Raw genomic sequence first — 25,306 nt, 5'->3', positions numbered from 1 at the left:
TTTGCAGTCTTCCTTTGTGGATCAAGAGCTTTAACAGCACTTCTGGGGTGGCAGGGAACAGTTGCTCAATACATGGTTGTGAAATAAACAAATGAATGAAAATTGCCAAACTCCCACTCCTGGGTGTCACAGTTGGCTAGCCAGGGTGTATTTTACAATTGAGTAATTCTCAATAAAGTCACCGGGACAGAGTGTTTATAAAGCTGCCTTCCATGGAGGAGAATAGGGGCAGGGGGCCCTAGCCAGAGGGGGCTAACCGCAGATACCAGCAAGGGCTGAGCCTTGCAGATGTGAGACTCCAGGTAGGACTGCATTGCAGGTAAACAGGTGACTCACCTCTGTGTGTGTGTGTGTGTGTGTGTGTGTGTGTGTGTGTGTGTGTGTGTGTGTGTGTGTGTGCCTCTTCTAGCCCAACTGGAAAAAGCCAAAAGGACATCCCCACCCCCACCCCCATGAAACCTCCATAAATATTTGTCCAGCGCATGAATGAGTAAAGGAGACAGAAGGGGTGTGTTTTGAAAAGTCCATCCTCGTGCTCCTAACCTCTTCCCCCCTCCCCGCCCCTCACACACACACCCAGAAAAGTCACCTCTGGATAAAAACTCTTCCTTCCTGGGACTGTGTTCTGGGAGGTGCAGGCACCTGGTTGACAGCGGGGTCGCCTACAGAAGAGCCATGCCCAGGTACACAGTGCACGTGCGCGGAGAATGGCTGGCTGTGCCCTGCCAGGATGCCCAGCTCACAGTGGGCTGGCTGGGCCGCGAGGCCGTGCGGCGCTACATGAAGAACAAGCCGGACAACGGTGGCTTCAAGTCGGTGGACGCCGTGCGCTTCCTCGTGCGCAGGTGCAAAGGTCTAGGCTTGCTGGACAACGAGGATCTGCTGGAGGTAGCGCTGGAGGACAATGAGTTCGTGGAAGTGGGTGAGTGGCTGCCAGGAAGTGGGGGCAAACTGGGGTGGGGTGGCGCAGATTTGTCCGTCAGGCCTGGAGGGAGTTGGGCAGGTCACCCTCGTTTCAGGAGAAAAGATGAGGCTAGGTGTGCTTGCCTTGGGTCAAGCCTCAGCGACCAAGTCCTCACACCAAAGGGAGCAACCGACCCAGAGGTGGTGACTTCCCAAAGCCAGGCAGCTGTAGGTGACAAGGTCCAAACTGAAACCCATGATTGCAGGTTTGGATCCCTTTGCTATCACCCAGGCACTGTGAAGAAAAATGTATCCTTCCAGCAGCCCAGAGGTGTCAGGAATTCAGACTTAAAAGACAACATTGCAAAGTGGAGGTGGAGGTGCAGGTGGGGACTAGGTCTTAAGCTTCCAGTTAAACTCATGTCTATGGTTCCGTGTGTGTGTGCGTGTGTGCACGCATGCGAGCGTGTGTGTGTGTGTGTGTGTGTGGTGTGTATGTGTGCACACGAGTACCAGTACTGGGACTTGAACTCAGGGTCTGGGCATTGCCCCTTACTTAGCTTTTTCACTCAAGGCTGGCACTCAAACACTCTAGCACTTTTGCCATAGGTCCACTCGTGGCTTTTTTGGGGGAGGGTGGTTAATTGGAAATAAGACTTTCACAGACTTTCCTACCTTCAAACTGTAATCTCAAATCTCAGCCTCTTGAGTAGCTAGGATTACAGGTATGAATCACCAGCGCCTGGCTACATCTCTGCCTGAGAGTCCAGTGTGAAGATGCTGAGGCATGGGGAAGCACAGGAAGTCATTATGAAGCAGCCATTTCCATACAATTCAAGGGCAATGGATAGATGATCTAGCAGCACAATCCACATGTGGAGCTCTACGTTGTGATTTCTAAGAGCTGTCTCCTGCCTTCTTGTTTCAGTCATAGAAGGAGATGCAATGTCCCCTGACTTCATTCCCTCACAACCAGAAGGAGTTTATCTGTATCCTTTCCTGCTGTCTTTTTGGTCAGTTCCAAGGGTTCTACCCACCTTTGCGGGGCTAAGACTGGGGCTTTCCCACACTTCCAGAATTTTCCTTTACCTGACATCAGATACAGCAAATATAAAGAGCCGGAAAAGGTACGTAGCAAATCATTTCCTTTTTGTGGGGAAAACAAAGTCACATTTCTCATTTAAGGAGGAAGTGGAGGAGGAAAGCCAGCAACACTCAGAGTAAACTCTATCCTCTAGGACAGGGCCTCGTCCTGGGTCATAGAGAAAGGAGCTGGGAAAGGCATGGAGTGTCTACATCTCTAACTTTTCCTTGTATAGTCTCTTCAGCAAGCTGTCTGTTTTTGTTAGCACAGTATTATTTTACAACCATAGTAAAATCAAGTGTCAACTTTGATTCTTCTGGATTAAGTAGAGCAGTGAAGCCCCCCATACTCACTGGGATTCTCTCCTCTTGTGCAGTTTATCGCCTTAGATGGGGACAGTTTGACCACCACAGACCTGGTCAACTTGGGAAAGGGACACTACAAAATAAAGGTATTGGGAGAGAGAGGGAAGGAAGGATGCCCTGTGGCCATTTTTCACCCGATATGGAAGTCTTTCATGTGCTCACTTCTGATGACCATTTTCCCAGCTCACTTCAACTGCTGAAAAGAAGGTACAGCAGTCCAGAGAAGTCATAAATAGCATCATCAAAGAACAGACAGGTATCTTGTACTCTTGGTGCCATCTAATTCTTTTATAGACAAATGCAATCTGCCACATCTAATTATGGAATATCTGTTTGTTTTATTCTAGTTGTATATGGTATTACTACAGGTTTTGGGAAATTTGCCAGAACCGTAATTCCTGTCAATAAGCTACAGTAAGTTTCAAACACACATACACTCAAGTCCCAGAGCTCTCTATCTTTGAGATTTTATTCAACAAGGCAAGTCATTGGCCTGTGCCCAGTGAACAGATAACTAGGGCAAGGCTTGGGTTCACTTATATCTGAATTGGAAATGAAAACAGATTGGCTGGCTGCCCAAAGATTTAATTATGCTTCTCCTCTCCCGAGCTAGGGGATTTTTTTTTTTAACCAGAGGTTACTAAGTAAGATGTGTATCTTTTTCTTCCAGGGAGCTTCAGGTCAACCTAGTTCGTTCCCATTCTTCAGGTAACTGATTCAACAGATTTTGTTTGATTGCATGAAAAAGCATATTACAATGAGTCATTGTGCCAAGTGCATTCCAGAAACTGAGTGCTGGGGCCAAAAGGCAGCAGATGGCATCAGGCGGGACCACCTTTCCAGGTGGAGGGGTGAGGTTGGCATAGAAGCATGTATCCCATCCTGTAGAGATAGTGGCGCATTCAGAGAAGAAAGTATGGGGAGAATTATTGAGGGTTAGCCAGATGAGTGGGAAAATCTGTCAAGGTGCAGGCCCCATTAAACCCAGAGGAGTCTCTTCACTATTATAAAGGTTTTCTGGAAGGTAGGGGGTTCACTGAAGAATTCAAGGGACGGGGCATGGAGAAGGGAATCCTGGGCCTTACCTTTGTCTGGACAAGCCTTTGGAGAAGCAAGACAAGTAGCAGGGAGAGTGATCGAAGCAACTGTAGAAAGCCACTTAGAGATTGGGCTGTACTGGGAGAAGAGTTGAGGGGTGGACAAAGCCAAAAGGTAGTAAAATACTTGGTTTTCTTGGAGAAAAAAATATGAATTGTGTTTTGTAGGTGTTGGAAAACCACTCAGCCCTGAGAGGTGCCGGATGCTCTTGGCTTTAAGGATCAATGTCTTAGCCAAAGGTTACAGTGGCATTTCGCTGGAGACCCTCAAACAAGTCATTGATGTATTTAATGGTAAGACAATGGATTCCTAGGCTGACTTTTCCTGGAGCCTGGGTACATTCTACAAGGTAGACTTGAGTGACATTGTGGATGTTAAGATATCAGCTGAGATATGAAGACAGATTAATTGAGATGAGTGGAAAATGGGCTTGGCGAGGACAAGCTAGAAGAAGGTTTGAGGGTGTGAGAGGCAGAGATAGTATTTCTTGGAATGTTAGCCTAGCCTATAGTACCCTCACTTTAACATTTGGCATCTCTAAGAGTAGAATGAGTACACACTTGTAATTCCAGATAACCAAGAGGCAGAGATCATGAGGTTCAAAGTTTGAGGCAGGCCTGAGCAAAATGTTAGTGAGATTTTAGATCACCAAAAATGATGAGTGTGGTGGTATACTTGTGTGGTCTCAGCTAAGTGGGAGGCATAGTTAGAAGATCATAGTTGGGGCTGGCATTGGAGGTTAGTAGTAGGATATCTGGAACTGAGGTCCTATCTGGAAAAATAACTAAAGCAAAAAAGGCCTGAGTATGTGGCATAACAAACAAGCATGAGGCTCTGATTTCAAATACCAGCACCACGTGGACAAAAAAAATAAAAAATAAAACAGTAGAAAGGAAAATTAGACTGAGCCCTTCTTAAGCCTGCTCTTAAATTCAGGCCTCGACAACCTTCCATTCAGTGATATCCATAAATGATTAGGGAAATTGCCCCATAGTAGGTAGAGAATGAAAGGATTGCTGGGTGGCATCTATATTGAAGCCTAGTTTTGTATGTCTGGCTGCCTGCTAGCTGATAGACCAGCTAGACTCACACCCTGAAATCCAAATTCTTACAAAAGTGGAATGTATAATGAGGTTAATTATTTGCTTAATTATAAAATCATTCTTGTGGTGGGACATTATACAACTCAACTCTGGAGCTTTCTTCTTAGAAGAGGAGAGATTGACAAGGGTTGGGAAGCACTGTTTGTTTCTCAAAGATAAGGATAAAACTTCTAGCTCAGGAGCTTCATGGGTAAAGGAGTGGGAAGAGAAGCAGGGCCTTGCAGCAGCATAGACAAGACACACATTATACTGAGCACCAGTGGCTCATGCCTGTAATCCTAGCTACTCAAGAGGCTGAGCTCTGAGGATTGTGGTTTGAAGCCAGCCCAGACAGGAAACTCAGTGAGACCCTTATCTCCAATTAACCACCAGAAAACTAAAAGTGGTGCTGTGGTCCAAAGTGGTAGAGGGCTAGCCTTGAGCTGAAAAACTCAGGGACAGCAACCAGGCCCTGAGTTCAAGTCCCATGACTGGTAACACACATGCACATGTGCACTCGCACTCACACACACACACACACTCCAGATGCTATAGGCACATACGTGACTCATACATGTGATTGGCCAACCAGTGAAGTTTGAATATAAGCCTACAGTCTTGATAGAGCTGTGCTGCACATCCAACCCAGTCTGTCCTTCTATAAGCCTTAAATCCCAGACAGTACAACTCCAACCTTGAACTCCCCTGTGCTTTGATGGTGAGTCTATATTCCCTATTATGCTGAGAATACCCCAAAGTAAACTGTGGTCTGGAAGCTGGCCTGTGCATAGATGAAGCTGCTTTATACTACTCAAACCATCATCATCATCATCATCATCAACATCATCACTACTACTACTACTACTACTACTATTACTATTATTGATAGGGTCTTACTATATACCCCAGACTGGCCTCAAACTTTCAGTCTTCCTGTCCACCTTCCAAGAGCTGGTTCTTACAAGGTGTGCACCACCATGCCCAATCTATTAACACTACTTAACAGTTGGGAAAAACATCACTATCAGGAGTCTGATTTCATTTTAGAAACATTTTTTTGGTAACTTTTCAGGGGAAATTCAATAAAACAGTTCATAGTCACTTAAAAGTGGTGATAAGTGACTAACTGAATGACAGGCAAACAAACAAACAATAATAGTGAGACCAAATTGCCTATGAACTCACCACCCCCAGAGAACTGGTGTTAACACTTCAGTGCGCCATGTTCTTCTCAAGTATTTCACATTATTATTATTATTATTTTGGTCAGTCGTGGGGCTTGAACTCTGGGCCTGGGCGCTGTCCCTCAGCTCTTCAGCTCAAGGCGAGCGCTCTACCACTTGAGCCGCAGCTCCACTTCCAGCTTTTTCTGCTTATGTGGTGCTGAGGAATCAAACCCAGGGCCTCATGGGTGTGAGGCAAACACTGTACCACTGAGCCACCCTCCCAGCCCATCTCACGTTACTTTTAAATGGTCAATATTTACCTGTTTTCAGACATTTGCTAATGACAAAATCATATGATTTGGTTGCACAAATGACCCTTAATTCCATATCTAGATAATTTCTAACTGTATGTTCTTCTAAACAAGGCTGTAATGAGCATCAGCTGGGTCCTGATTATGGCTTTGAAGTACATAGCTAGAATTTCTAGAAATGGAAGTATTGATCAGATTACAGTCTTTGCTACTTGGAGGGAGAGGTCCTCCTTTTTTCTTAATTTGTTCCTCCTTCCTTCCCTCCATCCTTCCATTCCTTCCTTCCATACTTGCTTGCTTGTTTCATACCTTTGTCCCTCTCACCCTCCTTTCCATTCTTCCTTTCCTCTCTCCTTCCCTCACTTCCATCCTTCTTTCCTCCCTCTCTCCTTTCTTTCCTTTCCTTATTCTTCCTGCTTGTTTGGTTGCTTGCTTCTTTCCTTCCTTCCTTTCTTTCTTCCTTCCTTCCTTTCTTTCTTCCTTCCTTCCTTCCTTCCTTCCTTCCTTCCTTCCTTCCCTCCTTCCTTCCTTCCTTCCTCTTTCCCCTTCTCCATCCATTCCTCTCTCTTTCTACCCATGGAGCTCAGCTGGAACTTTTAAACAATAATGTGCTTTAGGAATTGTCCTGCCTCGGGTATTTACAGCACAGAATGGTGCTATTGCTGGTAGGAGGGAGGGAGAGGGAGAAAGTGTTCATACTCAAAGCAAGTAACCACACTGACATAAGTAGTCTAGAGGTAATTGGTACCTACTTCTACTTCTCCCGTAGCCTCCTGCCTGTCGTACGTTCCAGAGAAAGGAACTGTTGGTGCCAGTGGAGACCTTGCCCCGCTCGCTCATCTTGCGCTTGGGTTAATTGGAGAAGGGAAGATGTGGTCCCCAAAGAGTGGCTGGGCTGATGCGAAATATGTAAGACTTTCATAACCACTTGATCAGATGATGGTGACGTTCCTAGGCTGGGCCCCACATATTAGTGCATGCGTTATGTCTCTGAATAGTTATAACATCCCAATGAGGGAGCCACTCCTATCCTTAAGCTAGAAATGAGACAACTGGAGCTTGGAAGTCAAACTAGGCAAGGTGATCATCTTGCATATACTTGACTACCAACCTCCAGGATTTTTGTATCACCTCAGTGCAAAGGTACGACTGGGAGTGTGAATCCCAGGAATTGATCTGGCACCTATCAACTGCCAGTGGGCATGTTGGGGGAGGGGTTTCACACTGTCCAAATTGGATTTAGGAACTGGTCTTAACCTGTGCAGAGCTGTGGTTCCTAGCATTCTCTCTGTCTTCTCTGAAAAGCAGCTTCTTCATGCTCTTCCCTGGTAGCTAATCAGAAATGTTGTGATAAAGTTTTAATGTTTTTCTTTAACCTCCAAATTCCCGGTCCCAAAGCATCACATAAAGTATCAGAATTACGTGCTAGAGGACCCCTAATGGAAGTGAAAGAGGCAGAGGGCCAAGGAGGAGAAAAAGTTCAAGGACTAGGTCATCTTCTAGAGGGACAGCCTCCCTGATCATCTTTCTGTCCTGCAGCCTGATTTTGATCATTTCTCTATCGACAGTGTTTTCCCAACCACCTTCACACAGCATTCAGCCTGACCTGAGTCAATGGCAAATCCAGGCGTGTTCTGAAATGTTTCCCATTGTCCTCAGCATGAAGTGCAGACTTAATGTGGCGAAGAGTTGTCTTTGCCTGTCCACAGCTCTCCAGTATAGAATCTGGGGGTTGCTGATGGCTGGGCAGAGAGCCCAGAGTGAGCACATTCTTCTTGCCTTGCTTTTCTTTCCTTCTGAAAAGTCCTCTAGTTGTGCTGCTTGCTCCTTTGGGCCTTTTCCTGACCCTGTCCTCCCCCCAAATCCCTTCACGATCTCTGAGCAGCTTATGTGATTATTTTCCTATTTGTGCCCAACACACCTCCTTCACCCTCAGTCTTGCAACATAGGATTCCTCTGTCTCCCTTCCTCCCACCCTCAGCCTCACCCTAACACCCCAAAGACAAACTGGTAAGTGATAGTTACTTAAATCCCCCTGAGAAATGGACATAGTGAAGAGGGACTCGTTCTGTCTTTCTCTTACTGTAACTCCTCTTTCCTTCTTTGCTAGAGGAACCTTAATATAGAGTCTCTTTTTCATTTAAACCTCTTTTGTTTCAGAAGAAGACTCTACTGCCTCTTTCCCCTCAGGATTCTCACTCAACCCAGTTGAGGGGTTTCTGTAGCCCCTACCCTTTTTGTTGGTGTGCCCATTTGCCCTGAAAGCCTTGGTCCACAGTTCTGCCAGTGATAGAAAAAGCAGATACCAGGGTGGATGACTTTTCTAAGTCAAGCTCTAGAGTCAGCTAGGAACCTAGCCTTAATCTAGCCACAGGTGTGTCAAGAACTAGCAATCAGAGAGGTGAGTCACGAAAGTGGAAACTGAATGTAAAGGAACTCAAAACTGAGATTGATTCTGTAGAAGACGAGCCCTGGATTAAGCCCAAGCATTATTTGAAAACTAAATATGCTTTCTGACTTTAGAAAATGATCAGAATCAATGTATGTGGTTCTAATCTTTTATAAGATGGCCATTTGGCTTAGAAAATCTTTAATTAAATGACACAGGAATCAGAAATGGGTTAGTATAACATTTGATACTAATTTTTATATTTTGTTTAAAAAATCATTCTACAGGTCCTAGAAGCTCATGGGTTGAAACCAGTTGTTTTAAAACCAAAAGAGGTAAAGAAATTCAAGAAAATTTTGGTACATTTTGAAGTCTTTATTCATGTACTATTTTCATTCTTAACAGTCTTACTACATTCTTGACACAAAAGTGACTTAAATGTTTATAGAAAGTTGCTCACTGAACAAAGGCCCTTTCCATGAGCATTTCAAAGATTCTTCATGGCACAAATGCTTGGAGGCTCTCTTAGGAACTGAACCTTCAAATCCAGTTCTCTGAGGAGCGCAGCAAGCTATTCTCCGCCGAGGGCCACTAAGATGTTCCAGTCAGCTGGTGGTTCATGTCTATAATCCAAGCTATTCAAAAGGCTGAGATCTGAGGACTGTGGCTTGAAGCCAGTTTGGACAGAAAAGTCTGTGAGATTTTCATCTCCAATTAGCGAGCAGAAAGACAGAAGTAGAGCCATGGCTCAAGTGGTAGAGCATCAGCATTGAGTAAAAAATGCTAAGGGACAGTGCCCAGGCAGAGTTTAAGTCCAGTACCAGCAATAAAATAAAAATAAAAAGCCCCACACCACAAAGTATTGACCAGATTGTTTTAGAATGTCTTGTGTATAGTGGGGAGAAAATAAAGAAGAAAGGAAGTGGAGTAATTAAAGATTGCCTGTGTAAGCTGCTCTCCAGTTACATGGCTGCCCTGAGAACAGAGACATTCTTCAAGACATGCATTTTCCAGATCTGTATTAGTAACTCCATTATCAGAGCATTGCTCCTCACGTGCGCCCACTTCCCTGTACTTGAGAAAACAGGCTAGCCCTAGTTCCGCTGAATGGCTGCTTTTTCTCTTACAAAAGCAAAAGGCATGAAATCCACTTGTAGGTAGGTTAATTACAATAAATACGGTAGACAACTTTTCTCTCTCTTCCCAAAGGGCCTGGCACTAATCAATGGGACACAGATGATCACCTCTTTGGGCTGTGAAGCTGTGGAGAGAGCCAGTGCCATTGCCCGGCAGGCTGACATTGTGGCAGCCCTGACCCTTGAGGTGCTGAAGGGCACCACCAAAGCCTTCGATACAGGTCAGCACGGGGCTTCTGTGCATTTGTCCATTCATCCAGAGTTGGTGAGCAGTCGATTGAGATCCTTAGGCACAGGAGTGGTGGTGGCGGGGGTAGGTGGTGGAGAAGAAAGAGACAACCTGGGAATCCATGGCTTGCCCAGTACCAGTACAGCTACATCTATCAAGTTCTGCCACACTTTATTCTGCCAACAACCATATGACAGACATCCACTGACCTTGAGAAGCGGATGACCTGCTACAGATCACTTCTCAATCTGGTCCTGTCAAGTACAGTACTGTTTTAGAAGTCTCTTTGCAGGACTTGGTACCTAGAGTAAGATTAGAATTGTCCTGATTAGGAAAGGGGGGGGGGGGAAGGAAACTATAGAGGTAGCTTATTAAGACCCAGTACTGTAAGAAGTAGGGTAGAAAGCTATTTCAAAAATGAATTTAATTAGGTCACTATCTGAGCTAGCCTCAGTCCAGTTCCTTCAAGGGTAAGTTTGATGTCTCAAGTTCAAGTCCTAGTGTATGAAACACACAGTATGCACTCAGCTAATTGAAGTAGAAAGAATATAGTCAAGAAGGAATTATGTTTCAATTCTGAGTGGTGGATTAGGGGCCCCTGAGACTTTTGAAGCCTGTGTCAGAATCTTGGCTGGTCTTCTAACAGTAGTTCACCTTAATATCAGGATTTCTGAGACCTTTCTTCCCTCAATGCTAGACATTCATGCCGTCCGCCCTCAGCGTGGGCAGATTGAAGTTGCTTTTCGGTTCCGGTCGCTCTTGGACTCAGATCATCACCCATCAGAAATTGCAGGTCTGACCATGTTTATATGAGTGAATTCATTTGGTTCTGTGTTCTGTGGGAAGGTTGGTAATTTGTTCCATGTTATCTTCCCACTGTTCCACAGAGAGCCACAGGTTCTGCGATCGTGTTCAGGATGCGTACACCTTACGCTGCTGTCCCCAGGTAAAAACAGGGAATAAGAAAACCAACAACAGCAGTTCTTTGCCAAGTTCAGAGGGGAAACATATATATTTTAACATATATACACATATATATTTTAACACTTTCCTCATATATACATATACATGTGTGTATGTACATATATATATATATATATATATATATATATGGAAAGTGTTAGAAAATCATGATATGGCCAATTATAATCCAGTTTTCTTTCATGCCTGTATTAAAATTAGGTACCTCTACTCCTTCAGTTATTAAAAACTTTCTACTCTATATGCCAAATTATTTCTTTTCTTTTGAATTGGTTTGCTTAACCTCCTATAGGGTCCCACAGACAACTCTCTATGTTGGTTTATTGCAAAGGCTAGGGTTGAGAGTCCTGCTAGTTATCCCTATTGATAAAACAGAGCCAGCCATCAGGGATATTCCAGGACAGTCTCATTCTATCTTTCAAAATTCTGGTGTCTATCTATGCCTGCACTTTTATCAGATATAAATTACTATCAGCTAACCTGTGAGGCTTAATTCATATAAAAATGCAGGTAAGCTGGATGCTGGTGGGTCATGCCTATGATCCTAGCTACTCAAGAGGCTGAAATCTGAGAATCATAGTTTGAAGCAAGCCCAGGCAGGAAAACCCATGAAATGGTCATCTCCAATTAACCACCAAAAAGCTAGAAGTGGAGCTGTGGCTCAAGTGGGAGAGAGTAGCCTTAAGCAAAAAATACTCAGAGATAGTGTCCAGGCCCTAAGTTCAAGCCCCAGGACCAACACCCAAAATTTTTTTTAAAATGTAGGCAAGCTGAATTGATGTTCGGCATCCATTTTGTATACTATTTGATTATGTGGACTGATGGAAAGATTAAAAGCTATCCCAAGGCCAGGTACTGGTATAGTTTGTGCATGGAATCCTAGCTACTCAGGGAGCCGAAATATGAGGATCAACATTCAAAGTCAGCTGGGCAGAAAAATTGGAAAGACTTTATCTCCATTTAGCCAGCAAAAAGCTGGGTGGAGGTATGGCTTAAGTGGTAAAACAACAGTGAGTAAGAAAGATAAATGAGAGCACAAGGTCCTAAGATCAAGTGCAGTATCACACCCTTCCCAAAAGGTATCCCAAGGAACAAAGTATCAACGTACGCCAGCTTCTAACCTAGAGTATGACAGAAAATTGGAGAGGATATATTATATCTGTCTATGCTTCTTTCTATCTACATATCTATCCACCCACGTATCTATCTATCTATCTAAAATAGCAAGTCCTGTTCTAATCTAATTCCAATCTAATTCAGATTATAATGAATTTATTCAAATTTGTGTTAATGAGAATCTAGGAAATTCATTGAAATTATCTTTGTATTCTTAAATGAGTTAAATATACTCTTTGTGGTCCTAATTGCAAAGCAATTTCTGGAGAAAGACTGAAGATGTTATCTGCTAAGAATGTTGTCATCTTTACCAGACTCAATTAGTCATATATCTTTGTTTGGGCTGTGTTTTAGGTCCATGGGGTGGTGAATGACACAATAGCATTTGTGAAGGACATCATTACCACAGAACTGAACAGTGCAACAGATAATCCTGTATCCTTTGAATGTCTACTCACTTGCAGTGATGCAATTCTAGCTGGTCACATTAGGATTTGGCAAGGTAATCTTTTTTTTTTTTCTTAGCATCTCAGTTCTGTTTTTCCATGAATTAGTCTTTGAAGCCTAGGCTAAGTAACTCTCTTGATAAGCAGACCTGTGAACCAGCTCTGTGGTTCTGAATCCAGTATGTTATGTTTTCAAAAGTGACCCATGGAAGATTAAAAGAGGCATCTCCCGAATTGGTTGAAGAGATTCAAGAAGACACTGACCCACTGCTAAGGTTGGCAGTAGAGTCACAAATGGGACTGAAGGAAGCCTGGTGGGTTGGCCTCTATTTATGCAGCCTCCCTGCAACATTCCAATGCTTACAAAAGTGTTTAGAGAGATCTTCCTCATCCAAAGTTTTATTTCTGACATGAACTCGACTCCAGTCAGCATTTCCCTATTTGTACAAAGCATAGCATGAATGCTTCCATTTCATAAGGATGGAGAATTTGATTCCTTAATGCTATAGTATTTGCAGGTAATCTGTGCACTTCTTCCCATACACTTTAAGTCATCTCTAGATTGCTTGTCATACCTAATATATTACAAATGCTATGGAAGTAGTTATTATACTATATTACTTAAGGAATTTAATGTCCAGTACAGACACATTTTTTTCTTGAATGTTTTCAAACTCACATTGGTTGAAGCCATGAATGTAAAATCCATGGCTATAGAAAGTCAATTCTTCTTTAGACCAATAAATTAAAACTAGCATTTTTTTGGAACCAGGAAGAAGGTTCCGTTACTGCCTTTGCCTGGGTGCCTGCTGGTTTAAGTAAAGGTTAAGATAGACGAGGATTATCATTGAGTCTAAAATTATCTCAGTGAGTCTAAATTTGCCTCCTACTTAAATGAACTTGTGAGAACTTGGTGACTTTCATTTATCCTTTTTTTTTGTGGGGGGGGTCTGTTCGTGGGGCCTGAACTCTGGGCCTGGGCGCTGTCCCTCAGCTCTTCAGCTCAAGGCTAGCACTCTACCACTTGAGCCACAGCACCACTTCCGGCTTTTTTCTTTTTGCTTATGTGGTGCTGAGGAATCAAACCCAGGGCCTCAGGCATGCAAGGCAAGCGCTCTACCACTGAGCCACCTTCCCAGCCCTCATCTATCCTTGAATGCTGTACAGGATCACTGAGCAGACTCTGAAAATGTTCCCAGCATTGCTTATTCCCTGACATTATAATGGCTATTCACCAGACACCATCTTCTATTTGACAAATTCTTCTTTGGAGCACAAACTCAGAGTGCCCAATGAAGCAACAAAACTTGCCTTCAAACAGATGTTCCGGTACTTGGGAGTTCCGGTGCTAATCACCAGGTTAGTATAGTTAAGGTACTTGGGGATCACTAATCTGAAGAGTAAACAGTAATTCATGTTCCGTGCTCCATCAGTCTCCATTTGGGTGTATATATTTACCTTTAATTTTTAATTTTGTTTTTTACTTTGGGCTTCTTTATGCCGACGACTACTTAGGGAAAGACCCATCCCTTTCCCTCCCCATGTCTGTACAAGGAATGCCACTTCACTATGCAAAACAAGCAGGTGGGGCAGGGCCAACACTTGAAGTGGCCAGTAAGCCTTAACCTGTTTTGAAAGATGGTCTTCGCCAGTAGAGGAGAAACTATTTCTGGAGGAAACTTCCATGGTGAATACCCAGCCAAAGTAAGCTTTTCAAAAATGTGCTTGGTCCTGAATGCATAATCCAAGATAGGCCAACTAAACTGAAGCATTCTTTCAGGCCCTGGACTACTTGGCCATTGGTGTCCATGAGCTAGCTGCAATTAGTGAGAGAAGAATCGAAAGGCTCTGTAATCCTTCCCTCAGTGAGCTGCCAGCCTTCCTGGTGGCTGAAGGCGGCCTCAACTCTGGGTTTATGATAGCCCACTGCACAGCAGCGGCCCTCGGTAAGAGCCTCTCCCTCCTCCCACAACACAAGGCTGTCTAGCTAAAGGCCGGTCTGGTTTTGACTTTGAATGAGATCTCCACTTTTATTTTTACCCTCTTACCTCCGTCAGTACTAATGGAGCAGGATGACCCTTTTAACATGTTTCAGGGGGGAGGAAAAAAACCCTCAACAATAGTGAAAAATTACAATACAATTATGAGGTTGTAAATGGACAATGGTTCTTTGGAAAGCAATTTAACGATGTATAGGGACTTCATCCTTTCTTTTCCTTCTCTCTCTCTCTCTCTCTCTCTTTCTTTCTTTCTTTCTTTTTTGTGCCAGTACTAGAGCCTGAACTCAAAGCATTCACTTAGCATTCTTGTTCCTGTCTCTGACACTTTACTGCTTGGGCCATCCCTCCAGTTAAGCATTTCTCTGATTAATTGGAGATGAGGCTTCACGGACTTTCCTGCCCAGGCTGGATTACACACACAGACCACCCAGCTGTGTGTGGACTTCATCTTTATAGTTTGTTTTCCTAACTCAATTAACTCAATGTGAAAGTTATTAAAAGGGAAAAAACAAAAATGCTTATGAACCAGCCTGAACAATTAAACTTTGAAGACATTCTGATAAATATACCTATAAGTAAAAAAAAAAAAGATGTTATTGCAACATATGAAAAATGTTTATGAGAAGCAATATGCTAACCAGGTGTGGCTGGTCATGCATAGAAAGTAGAGATAAGGGAATTATTCAACGCTCAGGGGTTAGAGTGGGAGTTAGCAAGATCTGTCTTACAGAACAATCTGGGCTTGGTACACATTTGTAATCCCAAGAAGTGTAAGTAGGAAAATCTGAGCACAAAACATGAGACTGTGTGAAGAAAATTAAATAACGAAAGGAAAAAGGGTTAGGGATGTGGCTCAAATGATAACTTACCTCACAAGTTCAAACCCCAATATGAGTCAATAAATAGCAATATGCAGTTCACCATAGCTGATTTCTGAATCAGAGTTTCCAGGGATACATAAGTAAGGATCAGAACAGTGTCAGACACAAAGAAAGAGTATGGCTTGTGCTTACTCACCTAATCATGACAACAGATACCAGGAGAGAGGTGCTATTCTATCTTGACTTACAGAAGAATACTTGACCTGTGAAAGCCATTGATTTACTTAATATTGCACAACCAGTCAGATGTAGAACTGAATTCAAACTCAGACAATTTGGCTCCCAAACCTATACTCTCACGTCAGTGACTGAGGCGCTCACTATAATCAGTACTTGGTCTTATAACAGTGTTGCCAAGCTTAATAAGGAAAAATACAGGAAGCCAGTTACATTTGAATTATCTGGGACAATAAAAATTACTAGAAAATGACTTAGGTAGATTTTTTTTTCTCTCAGAAATCCAAATTCATCTAGGCATCCTACATTTTCTTCAACGATCCTTCCTCAAAAGGCAGGACAGCATGGCAGGTGGTTAATTGAAAGCATCGGGCTGGATTTGAATCCAGTTCTGCTATTGACTAACACTATCACATCAGGTCCCTGCTTGTTTTTCACTTAGCGTATATTAATTGAACAAATTAAGGAGTTTCATTTTGACATTTCCATATGAAGTTTCTTAATCCTATTGATGCTCAGTTAACCCCTGTGTAAAATGATGATGGTAAATTTATCTACTGGGGCTATTTGGGGGATTAAATAAAATCAATACATCCTTTGGAACTGTGCCTAGTACATCATGAGCACTCAATAGGTACTGATTATTATTAATAATATTATTCTTATACCTTTTCTCACCTTAACATCTCACTAGACCCCCAACTCAAAGAATTACCAGAGAACCACTTGATATTCACTTTCTTTTCTGGTCCAGTATATTCTGCTTGCCCAGTTGTTTATTTATTAAGATGTTTCTTCAACAGAGAAAGAGCCATCTTACTCTACAGGGTGCTGGTTATTATAACCCTCAGCTTAGGACCACAGAACTTGGGACTTATAATGCCAGAATTTATCAAATACTGGACTACCCACAACCACCTGATCACCCTAGTTTCAACCTGAGTCCTGGATGGCACAGAAAAGTACCAAACTGAACCCAAGGTCGATGGAAGAGGAGAAAAGACTTTTGAGTGTGAACCTTGCAGTCTTCTGAAGCAGAGGAGAAAGAACTTGTCATTCTAGAGTCCTTGCTACTTAAAGTCTTCAACCAACAATATGATATCACCTGAGTGCTAATTAGAAGGATGGGCTCTCAGGCCCCACCTCAAGATCAGTAAGGCAGTATAAGAAGATGTCTGAGACATTGATATACATAGTCAAATCCGAGAGGTCTCGGTGTAAGATCTCTGGTCATGATCACAAGCCCTTGCTTAAACATGAAACGCCTACTTGTGCTGGACAGTGTGAATTGCTAAATCTTGCTGACTCTAGCTCTGGCCTCAGTCCTCCAATGTCACACCTGAATTCAAATCCCACCATTTCGCCTACGTAAGCAAGTTGTTCCTGACTACCGGCTGCACATCCAGGATGGCTTCTCTTTCCCAATCTCCCCCAGCATGCTGAATGTGTCTAATGTCTCCCGTGTGTAATCAGAAGACTTCAGATCCTCAGCCCTGGTTGATGTCAGAGCTCATAGAACGTTGCAGCCCTTCTTACTTAGGGGACAGAGAGGGAAGGAGATCAACCTGCTTCCTTTTCCCCAAAGGAAAAGGGGCTTGGGTCCAGTCCAGAGCTCCTGGACAGAAAGAAGCTAGAAATGCTCATCCAGCCCCCAGGGCTCCCTAACTTGCTATGGTCTCCTGTAGTTTCAGAGAGCAAGGCTCTGTGCCACCCCTCGTCCGTGGACTCGCTCTCCACCAGCGCTGCCACCGAGGACCACGTCTCCATGGGAGGATGGGCAGCCAGGAAGGCCCTCAGAGTGGTGGAGCACGCGGAACAAGGTAAAGCCAGTGAGGCAGGGATGGAGGACCTTCCTGTCTCACCCCATTTCTGGGATTCTCATTCAAAAGACAGGTTCTTGGGCCTCCTCCCAAGTCTGAGCTAGAAACCTTAGGGAGGGGAGCAGAGCAAGTCTGCCAGGCCTTTCGGATGCTTGCTGAGGACTAAGAATTGGGGATTATGAAAAGCTAAACTGGCACACTTGGCTGGCTTCCCCCCGCCCTTTTACTTTTTTAATGAAAATTGTTTTTTCAAAACACACTGAGAATTGGGGAGGAGGGTACCAGCAACCTCCTACACCTCATCCTAATTCACCTTTTATTCCCTCCAAATTATTTGAATCAAATTCCCAATAGCCCCTACCTACTTTTCTGTCTTCAATACTTGTGTTTTCTTTTTTAACAGGGCTCCATTACTACACCCAACAAAATTCCACATTGAGTCCTTTGCAGTGGGTTGGGTCAAATCAGGATTCAAACTTAACTGTGTGTGTGTGTGTGTGTGTGTGTGTGTGTGTGTGTGTGTGTGACACACACATGTGCCTGAGTGCATTATTTCCACAACTTGAAATCTGAGCCTCCAGCTCTTTCTTGGCTTTTACACTTGAATCACATCTCCACTTCCAGATTTTTGCTAGTTAATTGAAGATAAAAGTCTCAGAGACTTTTTTGCTCAGGCTGGCTTTGAATTGGGATCCTCAGATCTCAGAATCCTGAGCAGCTAAGAATCTATGAGCCATAAGCACCCATCTTGAAGCCTCTTTTCAAAATTTGATTATAATGATGCTTTGATTATAATGATGCTTTTCATTTAGAACAGTCCCAGACTTTTTTTCCTCCCTCTCCCCCCCAGGTAATGCCATATTGTTGACCCAAGTCCTAGGAGTTCTACACTCCTAAGGAGCAAGGACGTAAATGGCCAAGTTTCTTCTCCCCAGCCAAAAAGAAAGTCAGCAAGGTTCAAACTGAAACTATTTGACTAGTTGAAAATCAAAGTTTTTTTTTTTGGTTTTATAAGCAAACTGACATTCTGGAATAATAAGTTCTTCCTGTCACTTCTTTTTTTTCCCCTGATCAGCTTGCTCCTTTATTTGCTCAACAAGTGCTCTACTACCATACCTCCAGCTATGCTTTTTGCTACTTTTTTTTGGAGACGGAGTCTCACATTTTTCTTCCTGGATTAGCTTCAAACTACCATTCCTGAGAACCTCAATTGATTAGCTAGGATTACAGGCTTGAGCCATCAGCATCTGCCTTTCTTGTGTCACTTTTAATTTATATTTTGTTCTGAGTATTTCTCATAGATTGAAATGGACGATGGACTTGATAAGATGTAGATTCAACTGTTTGACAAAAGCATTTTTTTTTCGAAGAGAGTTGCACTAATTCCCTTTCCCTTTGACTTCTTTGTTGCTTGTGTTTTTTTTGTTTGTTTGTTTTTTTGTTTTGTTTTTGTCTTGAAGGAAAGAGAACTTGACTTCCTTTAAACATGGTCCTCTGGGTTTCTGAGTATGTCTAAGAACAATGCATAAATATTGCGGAATGAAGAATATCACCATTTTAAGAGAAATATGTCATTTCTTTGCTTTGAAGCAGCTATTTCAAGATACAATTCACTTGGTTGTTTTTTGTTTATTTGTTTTGAGATGAGGACTTGTTTTGCAGCCCTGGCTCTAACTGAATTCTCAGTCCTCCTGCCTCCACCTCTCAAATACTGAAATTACAAGCATGCACCATCATATGAGGCTAACATTCATTTAAATTGTATAGTCTGGTGATTTTCATATGTTCACAGAATTATGTTATGATCACCACAATCAATTTAGAACTCAAGGCCTGGAAACTCTTCCTGAGCTTTTTTACTCAAGGTTAGCACTCTACCACTTTGAGCCACAGCACCACTTTTGTTTCCTGGTGGTTAATTGGAGATTGGAGTCTCATGGAGTTTCCTGCCTGGGAAGGCTTTGAGCCACAATCCTCAGAGCTCAGCCTCCTGAGTAATTAAGATTACAGGCGTGAGCCACCTGCTCTCGGTATAGCATGTATCTTCTCTATGTAACTACAAGGTCTTCCCACTCCTTTCCCCGGGAAGCTCCTGAGCTTTGCTGACCTAGAAGTTTTACTGGTCTAGGGTGTGAATTCAGGGCCTAGATACTGAGCTTTTATACTCAAGGTTAGTGCTCTACCACTTGAGCCACAGCTCCACATTTGGCTTTTGGGCAGTTTATTGGAGATAAGAGTTTCACAGACTTTTCTGCCCAAGCTGGTTTTCAACAGTTATCATTAGATCTCAGCCTCCCGTGTAGTTCAGATTATAGATGAGAGCCACAGATGCCCCAACATAAAGTCAGGGATCTTATCTGTCTTAATCACAACTTTCAATGGGCCTGAAACATATGAACAGGACCTGGCACAAACTTGTTGATCAAATGTTTGTGTGACAAATGTTTGTACATCAAGATGATAGATAGATCTGATTCATGACGTGTTGTTCTCTTCATTTATATCAGGAGAGTGCAGTTGGCAACAAACGATTAAAAACAATTGCCATATTCATTACCCACTTTTGCTTTGGTTACAGATATTTAAATCTTGGAATCCAGTAGCTATAAAGTATAAGATGAAGAACCTGTTTATCCTAGCAACTAGTGATTGTTTATAGTATTGGTAATGAATATGGGAGCTTCATGAGACTTAATCCACCAAGCTGGGGCAGAAGGGCATCTACCATTTGATCCCAGTGGATTGAACAGGGAATGAGATCAGAGGTGCTTGGCTTCTGTTTTCATGGACACTAAAGTCTAGACAGAGAAGCAGAGGTTGTATGACAACTTGGTAACTCTATAGCACTTGATAAAATTTTAAGGAATGAAGTAGAAGAGAATATAACTAAGTCAGATCTAGTATGGAGGGACCAGAAAGGCATTTCCAAAGGGAAGTCTTAGGTAAAGGCTTGAACAACACACACACACACACACACACACACACACACACACACACACACACACACACACACGCCACACAGAGTACTAATTTTGCAAGGAAAAGGAAGACAGTGGCACAAAATAAATTGAGTTGAAGATCCTCACAAGAGGACATCCAACAACAGATACCCAAAAGCTCGGGAGAAACACAGGTATAAATTAGCCCCCTAAGAAGATAAAAATAAGTAGAATCCAAATTTTAGAACTTGGGAATATATTTGCAGTGTATCTGAGTCAAACATATATTTGCACTATATCTACGTTGTAACGTTATTTATTTGTTCAGCATGGTTATTTCGTGTGAGTTACGCTGTTAAGATGAAAAGAATTAATTATGTAAGGGGGGAAGATGTTTCCATGATTCTTTGGATATTTTCAATGCATTAAAAAATATCTTAGAGACTGGGAGCTTGGCTTAAGTGGTAGAGCACCTGCACTGCAAGTGTAAGGGCCCTGAGTTCAAGCCCCATTACCACCAAAAAGCAAAACAAAAACAAAACAAAACAAAAATCTTGGATGGTTGAAGTGGCTATTAGGCCACAAGGTATCAGCTTAGTTCAAAATAAAAGCCACAGAAAAAGCATCCAGCTAAATAAAAATGCAGTGCACACTTTGTATTCATAATAATGAAGTGTGCAGTTTTTGAGTCCCAGTAAATGAGTTTAGGGAGTTTAGGGGAAACTGCTGGCTATGGAGAGCAAACGGTCACAGATGTGGTAACCTGGGGATTTAATATTTCTCTTGTAGATATTTACCTCTCAGTCTTTTCTGTCTCTGGCATAATCTGTCAGATTGCCCTCTTTTGAGGTTGCAACATATTACTAACACATTGAGAATTCTCTGTGGGCAACCTTATAACTCCTTTAATCTGCACCATTACCCCAGAATGTATGGACTGTTGTTCCATTTTGTAGATCAGATACCCAAAGCACAGGTTCCTGTAATGTAATGTACCAGAAAGCTTTAATACCAGTGCTGGGGTTTAATCCCAGGTAATGGGTTCAAGTCTCTCCACCCCACCCCACCCCTGTCCCCATCTTATGCCTCATTACAACTCCATGTACAGGACCGTTTTCTATGTGCCCCTGTCCCAGCTGTCTCAGAATGTAATTTCTGTAACTTAAGAGTGTGATTTGAGTCAGATATGATAGTGCCCCTGAAGTTGGCCAATGAGGTAGTTAATCTGCCAATTTATTATGATTTACTACAATCATCTAAGTGGCTGTAGGTGAAAAAAAAATCTTTTCTCCCTTACAAACTCCTGCCCAACTTTAGTTTTAGGTAAGTAACTGTTTCCTATTTCTACCTTTATGTAAATTGTGAGTTGTTTTTAGACCTGATATTCCCTTTGGCTTGAGAGACCTGCCCTCATTTAAAGTTGGAATGAGCCAATGAATGAGCAAGGATGTCTGATTACCATGGAACTAATTCTGTAATGACCATTTCATGTCATTAAATCCACTAGAACTGAAATTCTAGAACTTAGTACCTTGTCAACTGTTGTTTCCCCATAGAGCAACCTAGATAGTCTTCCTTTGCTTTAAAAAAAAACTTTTATTAAATGTACCATACCTTGCAATATACTTGACTATTAAAATGGACATTTCTCTACATTTGATACTAAGCAATTAAGAATTTTTAAGATTATAAAAAAAAGAATTTTTAAGATAAGATTGAACCACTCTGGATTCCATTATTTGCCAAGGAAATTTGTGGGGGGGGGGGAAGAGGGGTGTCATGGGGCTTGAACTCTGGGCCTGAGTGCTCTCAGCTCTTCAGCTCAAGGCTAGCACTCTACCACTTGAGCTACAACGCCACTTCAAGTTTTCTGGTAGTTTATTGGAGATATGAGTTTCACGGACTCCTGCCCTGGCTGGCTTTGAATCACAGTCCTCAGATCTCAGCCTCATGAGTAGCTAGAATTACAGGAGTGAGCCGCCAGCACCCAGCTTCCAAGGAAATACTTTAGAAGCTTAAAGTTGATTAAACCACATACATGGTGAACTCAAATCAAGTGTAAAATTATTTGATGTCTTGTCTTTCAATCTGTGAAGCACATTATGAATTCTGGTGAGTATAGAAAGTCACAGGAGGAGAGGATGAAGAATCCATTGTGGATCTGGAATGCCCTCACTTCATGTACACAGAGTTGGAAATTATGAGCAAGAAAGTACCTTAGTTAAGAGGGCTGGGGCTTCAGAACTGAGCTGACTTCCTTCCTTACTCATATTTACAAACCTGCCAACAAACTTTGATTGGAGGATCTGAATGGGAGGAACTGGAAGATTTTGCTAGGGTAGCCTAAAGAACAGCTTCCTAGGATGGTTAGGGAGCTTGTTATTCTTTCCAGGGTAAATGTCTCCATTTTCTCTTTCTTACCATTAAAGACAGATCCAAAGAGCCGCCAGGATACCAAGGCGTCTTTCTTCTACCAATAGAGAACTAGCGATCCGTTGGTTGGTGAACGAGAGCTGCAACTTTGTGTGCTTTCTGTTCCTCAAGCATGAAGTCAGACTTCAATCAACTACTGCCTTGTCATTTTTGTTTTAGTGCTGGCCATCGAGCTTCTCGCAGCCTGCCAGGGCATAGAGTTTCTACGCCCCCTGAAAACAACCACTCCACTGGAGAAGGTCTACGACCTGGTGCGCTCTGTTGTAAGGTAAAGTCAACAGGTCCCTGGGTGTCACACCATATCAGAACCAAGAACCTTGACAGAGCTCAGTGTTCACCTGAATGATTGATATACTTTCTTCGTAGGCCCTGGATTAAAGATCGCTTCATGGCCCCGGACATTGAGGCGGCACACAGGCTGCTACTTGAGCAGAAGGCAAGATGGCTACTTGCTTAATTCTTAGATTGGGGTTATTATAGGAAATCAAAGTGGGAATCGGGTGAAGAAATGCTGCCATAGTCTATTGCCTTCTGGGTCCTTGGAAGTAAACACAAAGGTACAAAAGCAACGTGACTAAGAAGTCTAACTGCCTAGATAGGGGTTGGAAGTTGAAGTGAGTTGTAGCTGGAATTTAGGAATAGGCATTCCTGGAGAGAAAATGAATGAAAGCTTCTCAGATTCCTTCTCTGCAAGATGGCCTCATTCTTTCACAAGTACTTTCTCCTAGTGACATTAGCACAGTACCACCACAAAGTGTATGCCTGCATAGACCTGGGGACAAGGAATTACCAGGCATTTTTACTCCAAAGGACCTTGAGTCCACCTAATATTCTGCTGTAGCCTGTCCCCTATATGGCTGGGGGAGGTATGGGCTTTCTTCTGATTTTATGAGCATAGAGTTAACTGAATGATACGAGTGCTTAGTATGCCGGTTCATTATATATACAGTGCATATTATATGCTATGAAAAGATAAAATATCTTTTGTATTGTGTGTGTGCATGCACACATGCGCACACATGCACCTTAAACCTTTCAAATAATTTATATCATGTTGTCTAGAATCACTTGATTCCCCCCTCCCCACCCCTGGCACTGGCCCTGAGCTTTTTTGCTCAGGGCTAGTGCTCTATTACTTGAGCAACAGCTCTACTTCCCACATTTTTGCTCATTAACTGGAGATAAAAGTCTCACAGACTCTCCTGCCCGGGCTGACTTTGACCCATGATCCTCAGATCTCAGCCTTCTGAGGAATGTTGCTCTGCTCAAGGGAAACAATTTTCTCTTTGATCTTAACCTCTCAGTTGAAGAAAAGGTACTTATCTGCTGCCAACTCTGGGGCTAATAGAAAGGTGTGGGAGGAGCTAGCTGGTCAAAACATACAGTCTCGGAGGTAAGTCCCGAGAGAAAGAAAGATCTCCCTGGGTGGCAGGGGCCAACAGAAAAAAAAAGCAACTTTAATCCTAAAAACTTAATTTGAGAGGATTTTACTATTATTTTTTTATTAAGCCTTCAATAAAAGAGATTGATGGGTAGAGGTGGGGAAAATACAAAAGCAAAACAAAACCAGGAGTCCAGGGCACGTTCCTCAGGTGTAATGTGTTTGTAACTCTCCTGGCCACCTTGAGAGAATGCAGCTTTGGATTCGGTAGATCTGGGATAGGGTAAATGGCTGCGGGGGGGAAGGATGCTGAGATTGTGATTCATCCCAGGCAGGATTTACAGGGCTAGACCACAGGTCACGCTTCAGCAGCAAGAGGCAAGCATTCATAAGTACAGAGCGCTTATGGCATGGAAATCAAGCCCTGGGGAAATCCAGCATGTTGCCCTTTATCATTCAAGGCTTGCTTTAGAAAGCACACCATCATATCAGACCCTTGAACCAAGCATCCTTAACTCTGTGCATACCGAATCTTCTAGGTTCTGTTTCTTGTGCATTTGCTTCTTTTGCTTTGAAAGGGAAAACAATACCTTAGAACAGATTTGGACTGTGGCAGTCGGCAAACACTGTACCACAGCATCCTTATCCTATTGGAAAATATTTATTCTGAGACAGAGTCTCACTGAGTTGTCCAGGCAGGCCTCAAAGTTACAATCCTTCTGCCTTAAACCTACCCAATAGCAGGGATTATATCCATGCACTACCACCCCAGCTTCCACACTATTTTTTTTTGAGATTGATCCTAAAGCTTGTGAGTTCTACACAAGTGCTCTGCCACTGTACCACATCCCCACCTCCGTGAACTTTGTATTTTTAAAAAGCCTTTAATGCACCCAGAAACTAATTGACACACATCATGTGTCAAGTAGCTTCCAATAAGTACAAGCAAACTGTCACTATGTGTTTAATCAGATGAAGAGGATGTTTTCGCTTAGGGTGAAGTCCATGTTTGATAGGACAGGAAAACAAGGTTGTGGCCCTCTCAACTCTGTTCTATCCTTGCTCTCCAGGTTTGGGAAGTGGCTGAACCATACATTGAAAAGTACAGAATGGAGCATATTCCAGAATCAAGACCTGTTTCCCCAACCGCCTTTTCCTTGGAATCCCTACGCAAGAAATCCATCAAAATCCCAGAGTCTGAAGACTTGTAGTGGACATTGTGTTCCAGATGAGCATGCCAGTTGTCACTTAGCTGATTCCAAGACAGTACTGTGCTGAAAGAGAGGCCTGGGGACAGCCCACTATGTAACACAGCTTCTCTAAAACCTGCTTTGGTTAGGCTGGTGGCAATTCCAGCGTTGGATTCTTG

The 25,306-nt window shown here is 42.9% G+C and overlaps 1 protein-coding gene across 1 annotated transcript; it reads left to right on the top strand.

Moving 5' to 3' along the window:
• Positions 1-237: 237 nt before the first annotated feature.
• Hal (histidine ammonia-lyase) lies at positions 238-25,306 on the top strand. Its single transcript, XM_042693257.1, has 21 exons — positions 238-302; positions 633-922; positions 1,832-1,892; positions 2,003-2,030; positions 2,364-2,438; positions 2,536-2,608; positions 2,700-2,766; positions 3,023-3,060; positions 3,618-3,743; positions 6,779-6,918; positions 8,686-8,733; positions 9,608-9,755; positions 10,461-10,556; positions 10,651-10,709; positions 12,215-12,295; positions 13,945-14,010; positions 14,087-14,252; positions 17,050-17,184; positions 22,716-22,824; positions 22,923-22,992; positions 25,008-25,306. Exons 2-21 carry the CDS (start codon positions 676-678, stop codon positions 25,146-25,148), a joined length of 1,974 nt encoding a protein of 657 aa, XP_042549191.1. The 5' UTR covers positions 238-302; positions 633-675; the 3' UTR covers positions 25,149-25,306.

Source organism: Dipodomys spectabilis, unplaced genomic scaffold, assembly GCF_019054845.1.
Source record: "Dipodomys spectabilis isolate Male_0828 unplaced genomic scaffold, ASM1905484v1 ptg000163l, whole genome shotgun sequence".
NCBI lineage: Eukaryota > Metazoa > Chordata > Mammalia > Rodentia > Heteromyidae > Dipodomys > Dipodomys spectabilis.
The sequence above is the reverse complement of the archived record's forward strand: the minus strand, read 5'-3'. Positions and strand labels throughout refer to the sequence as shown.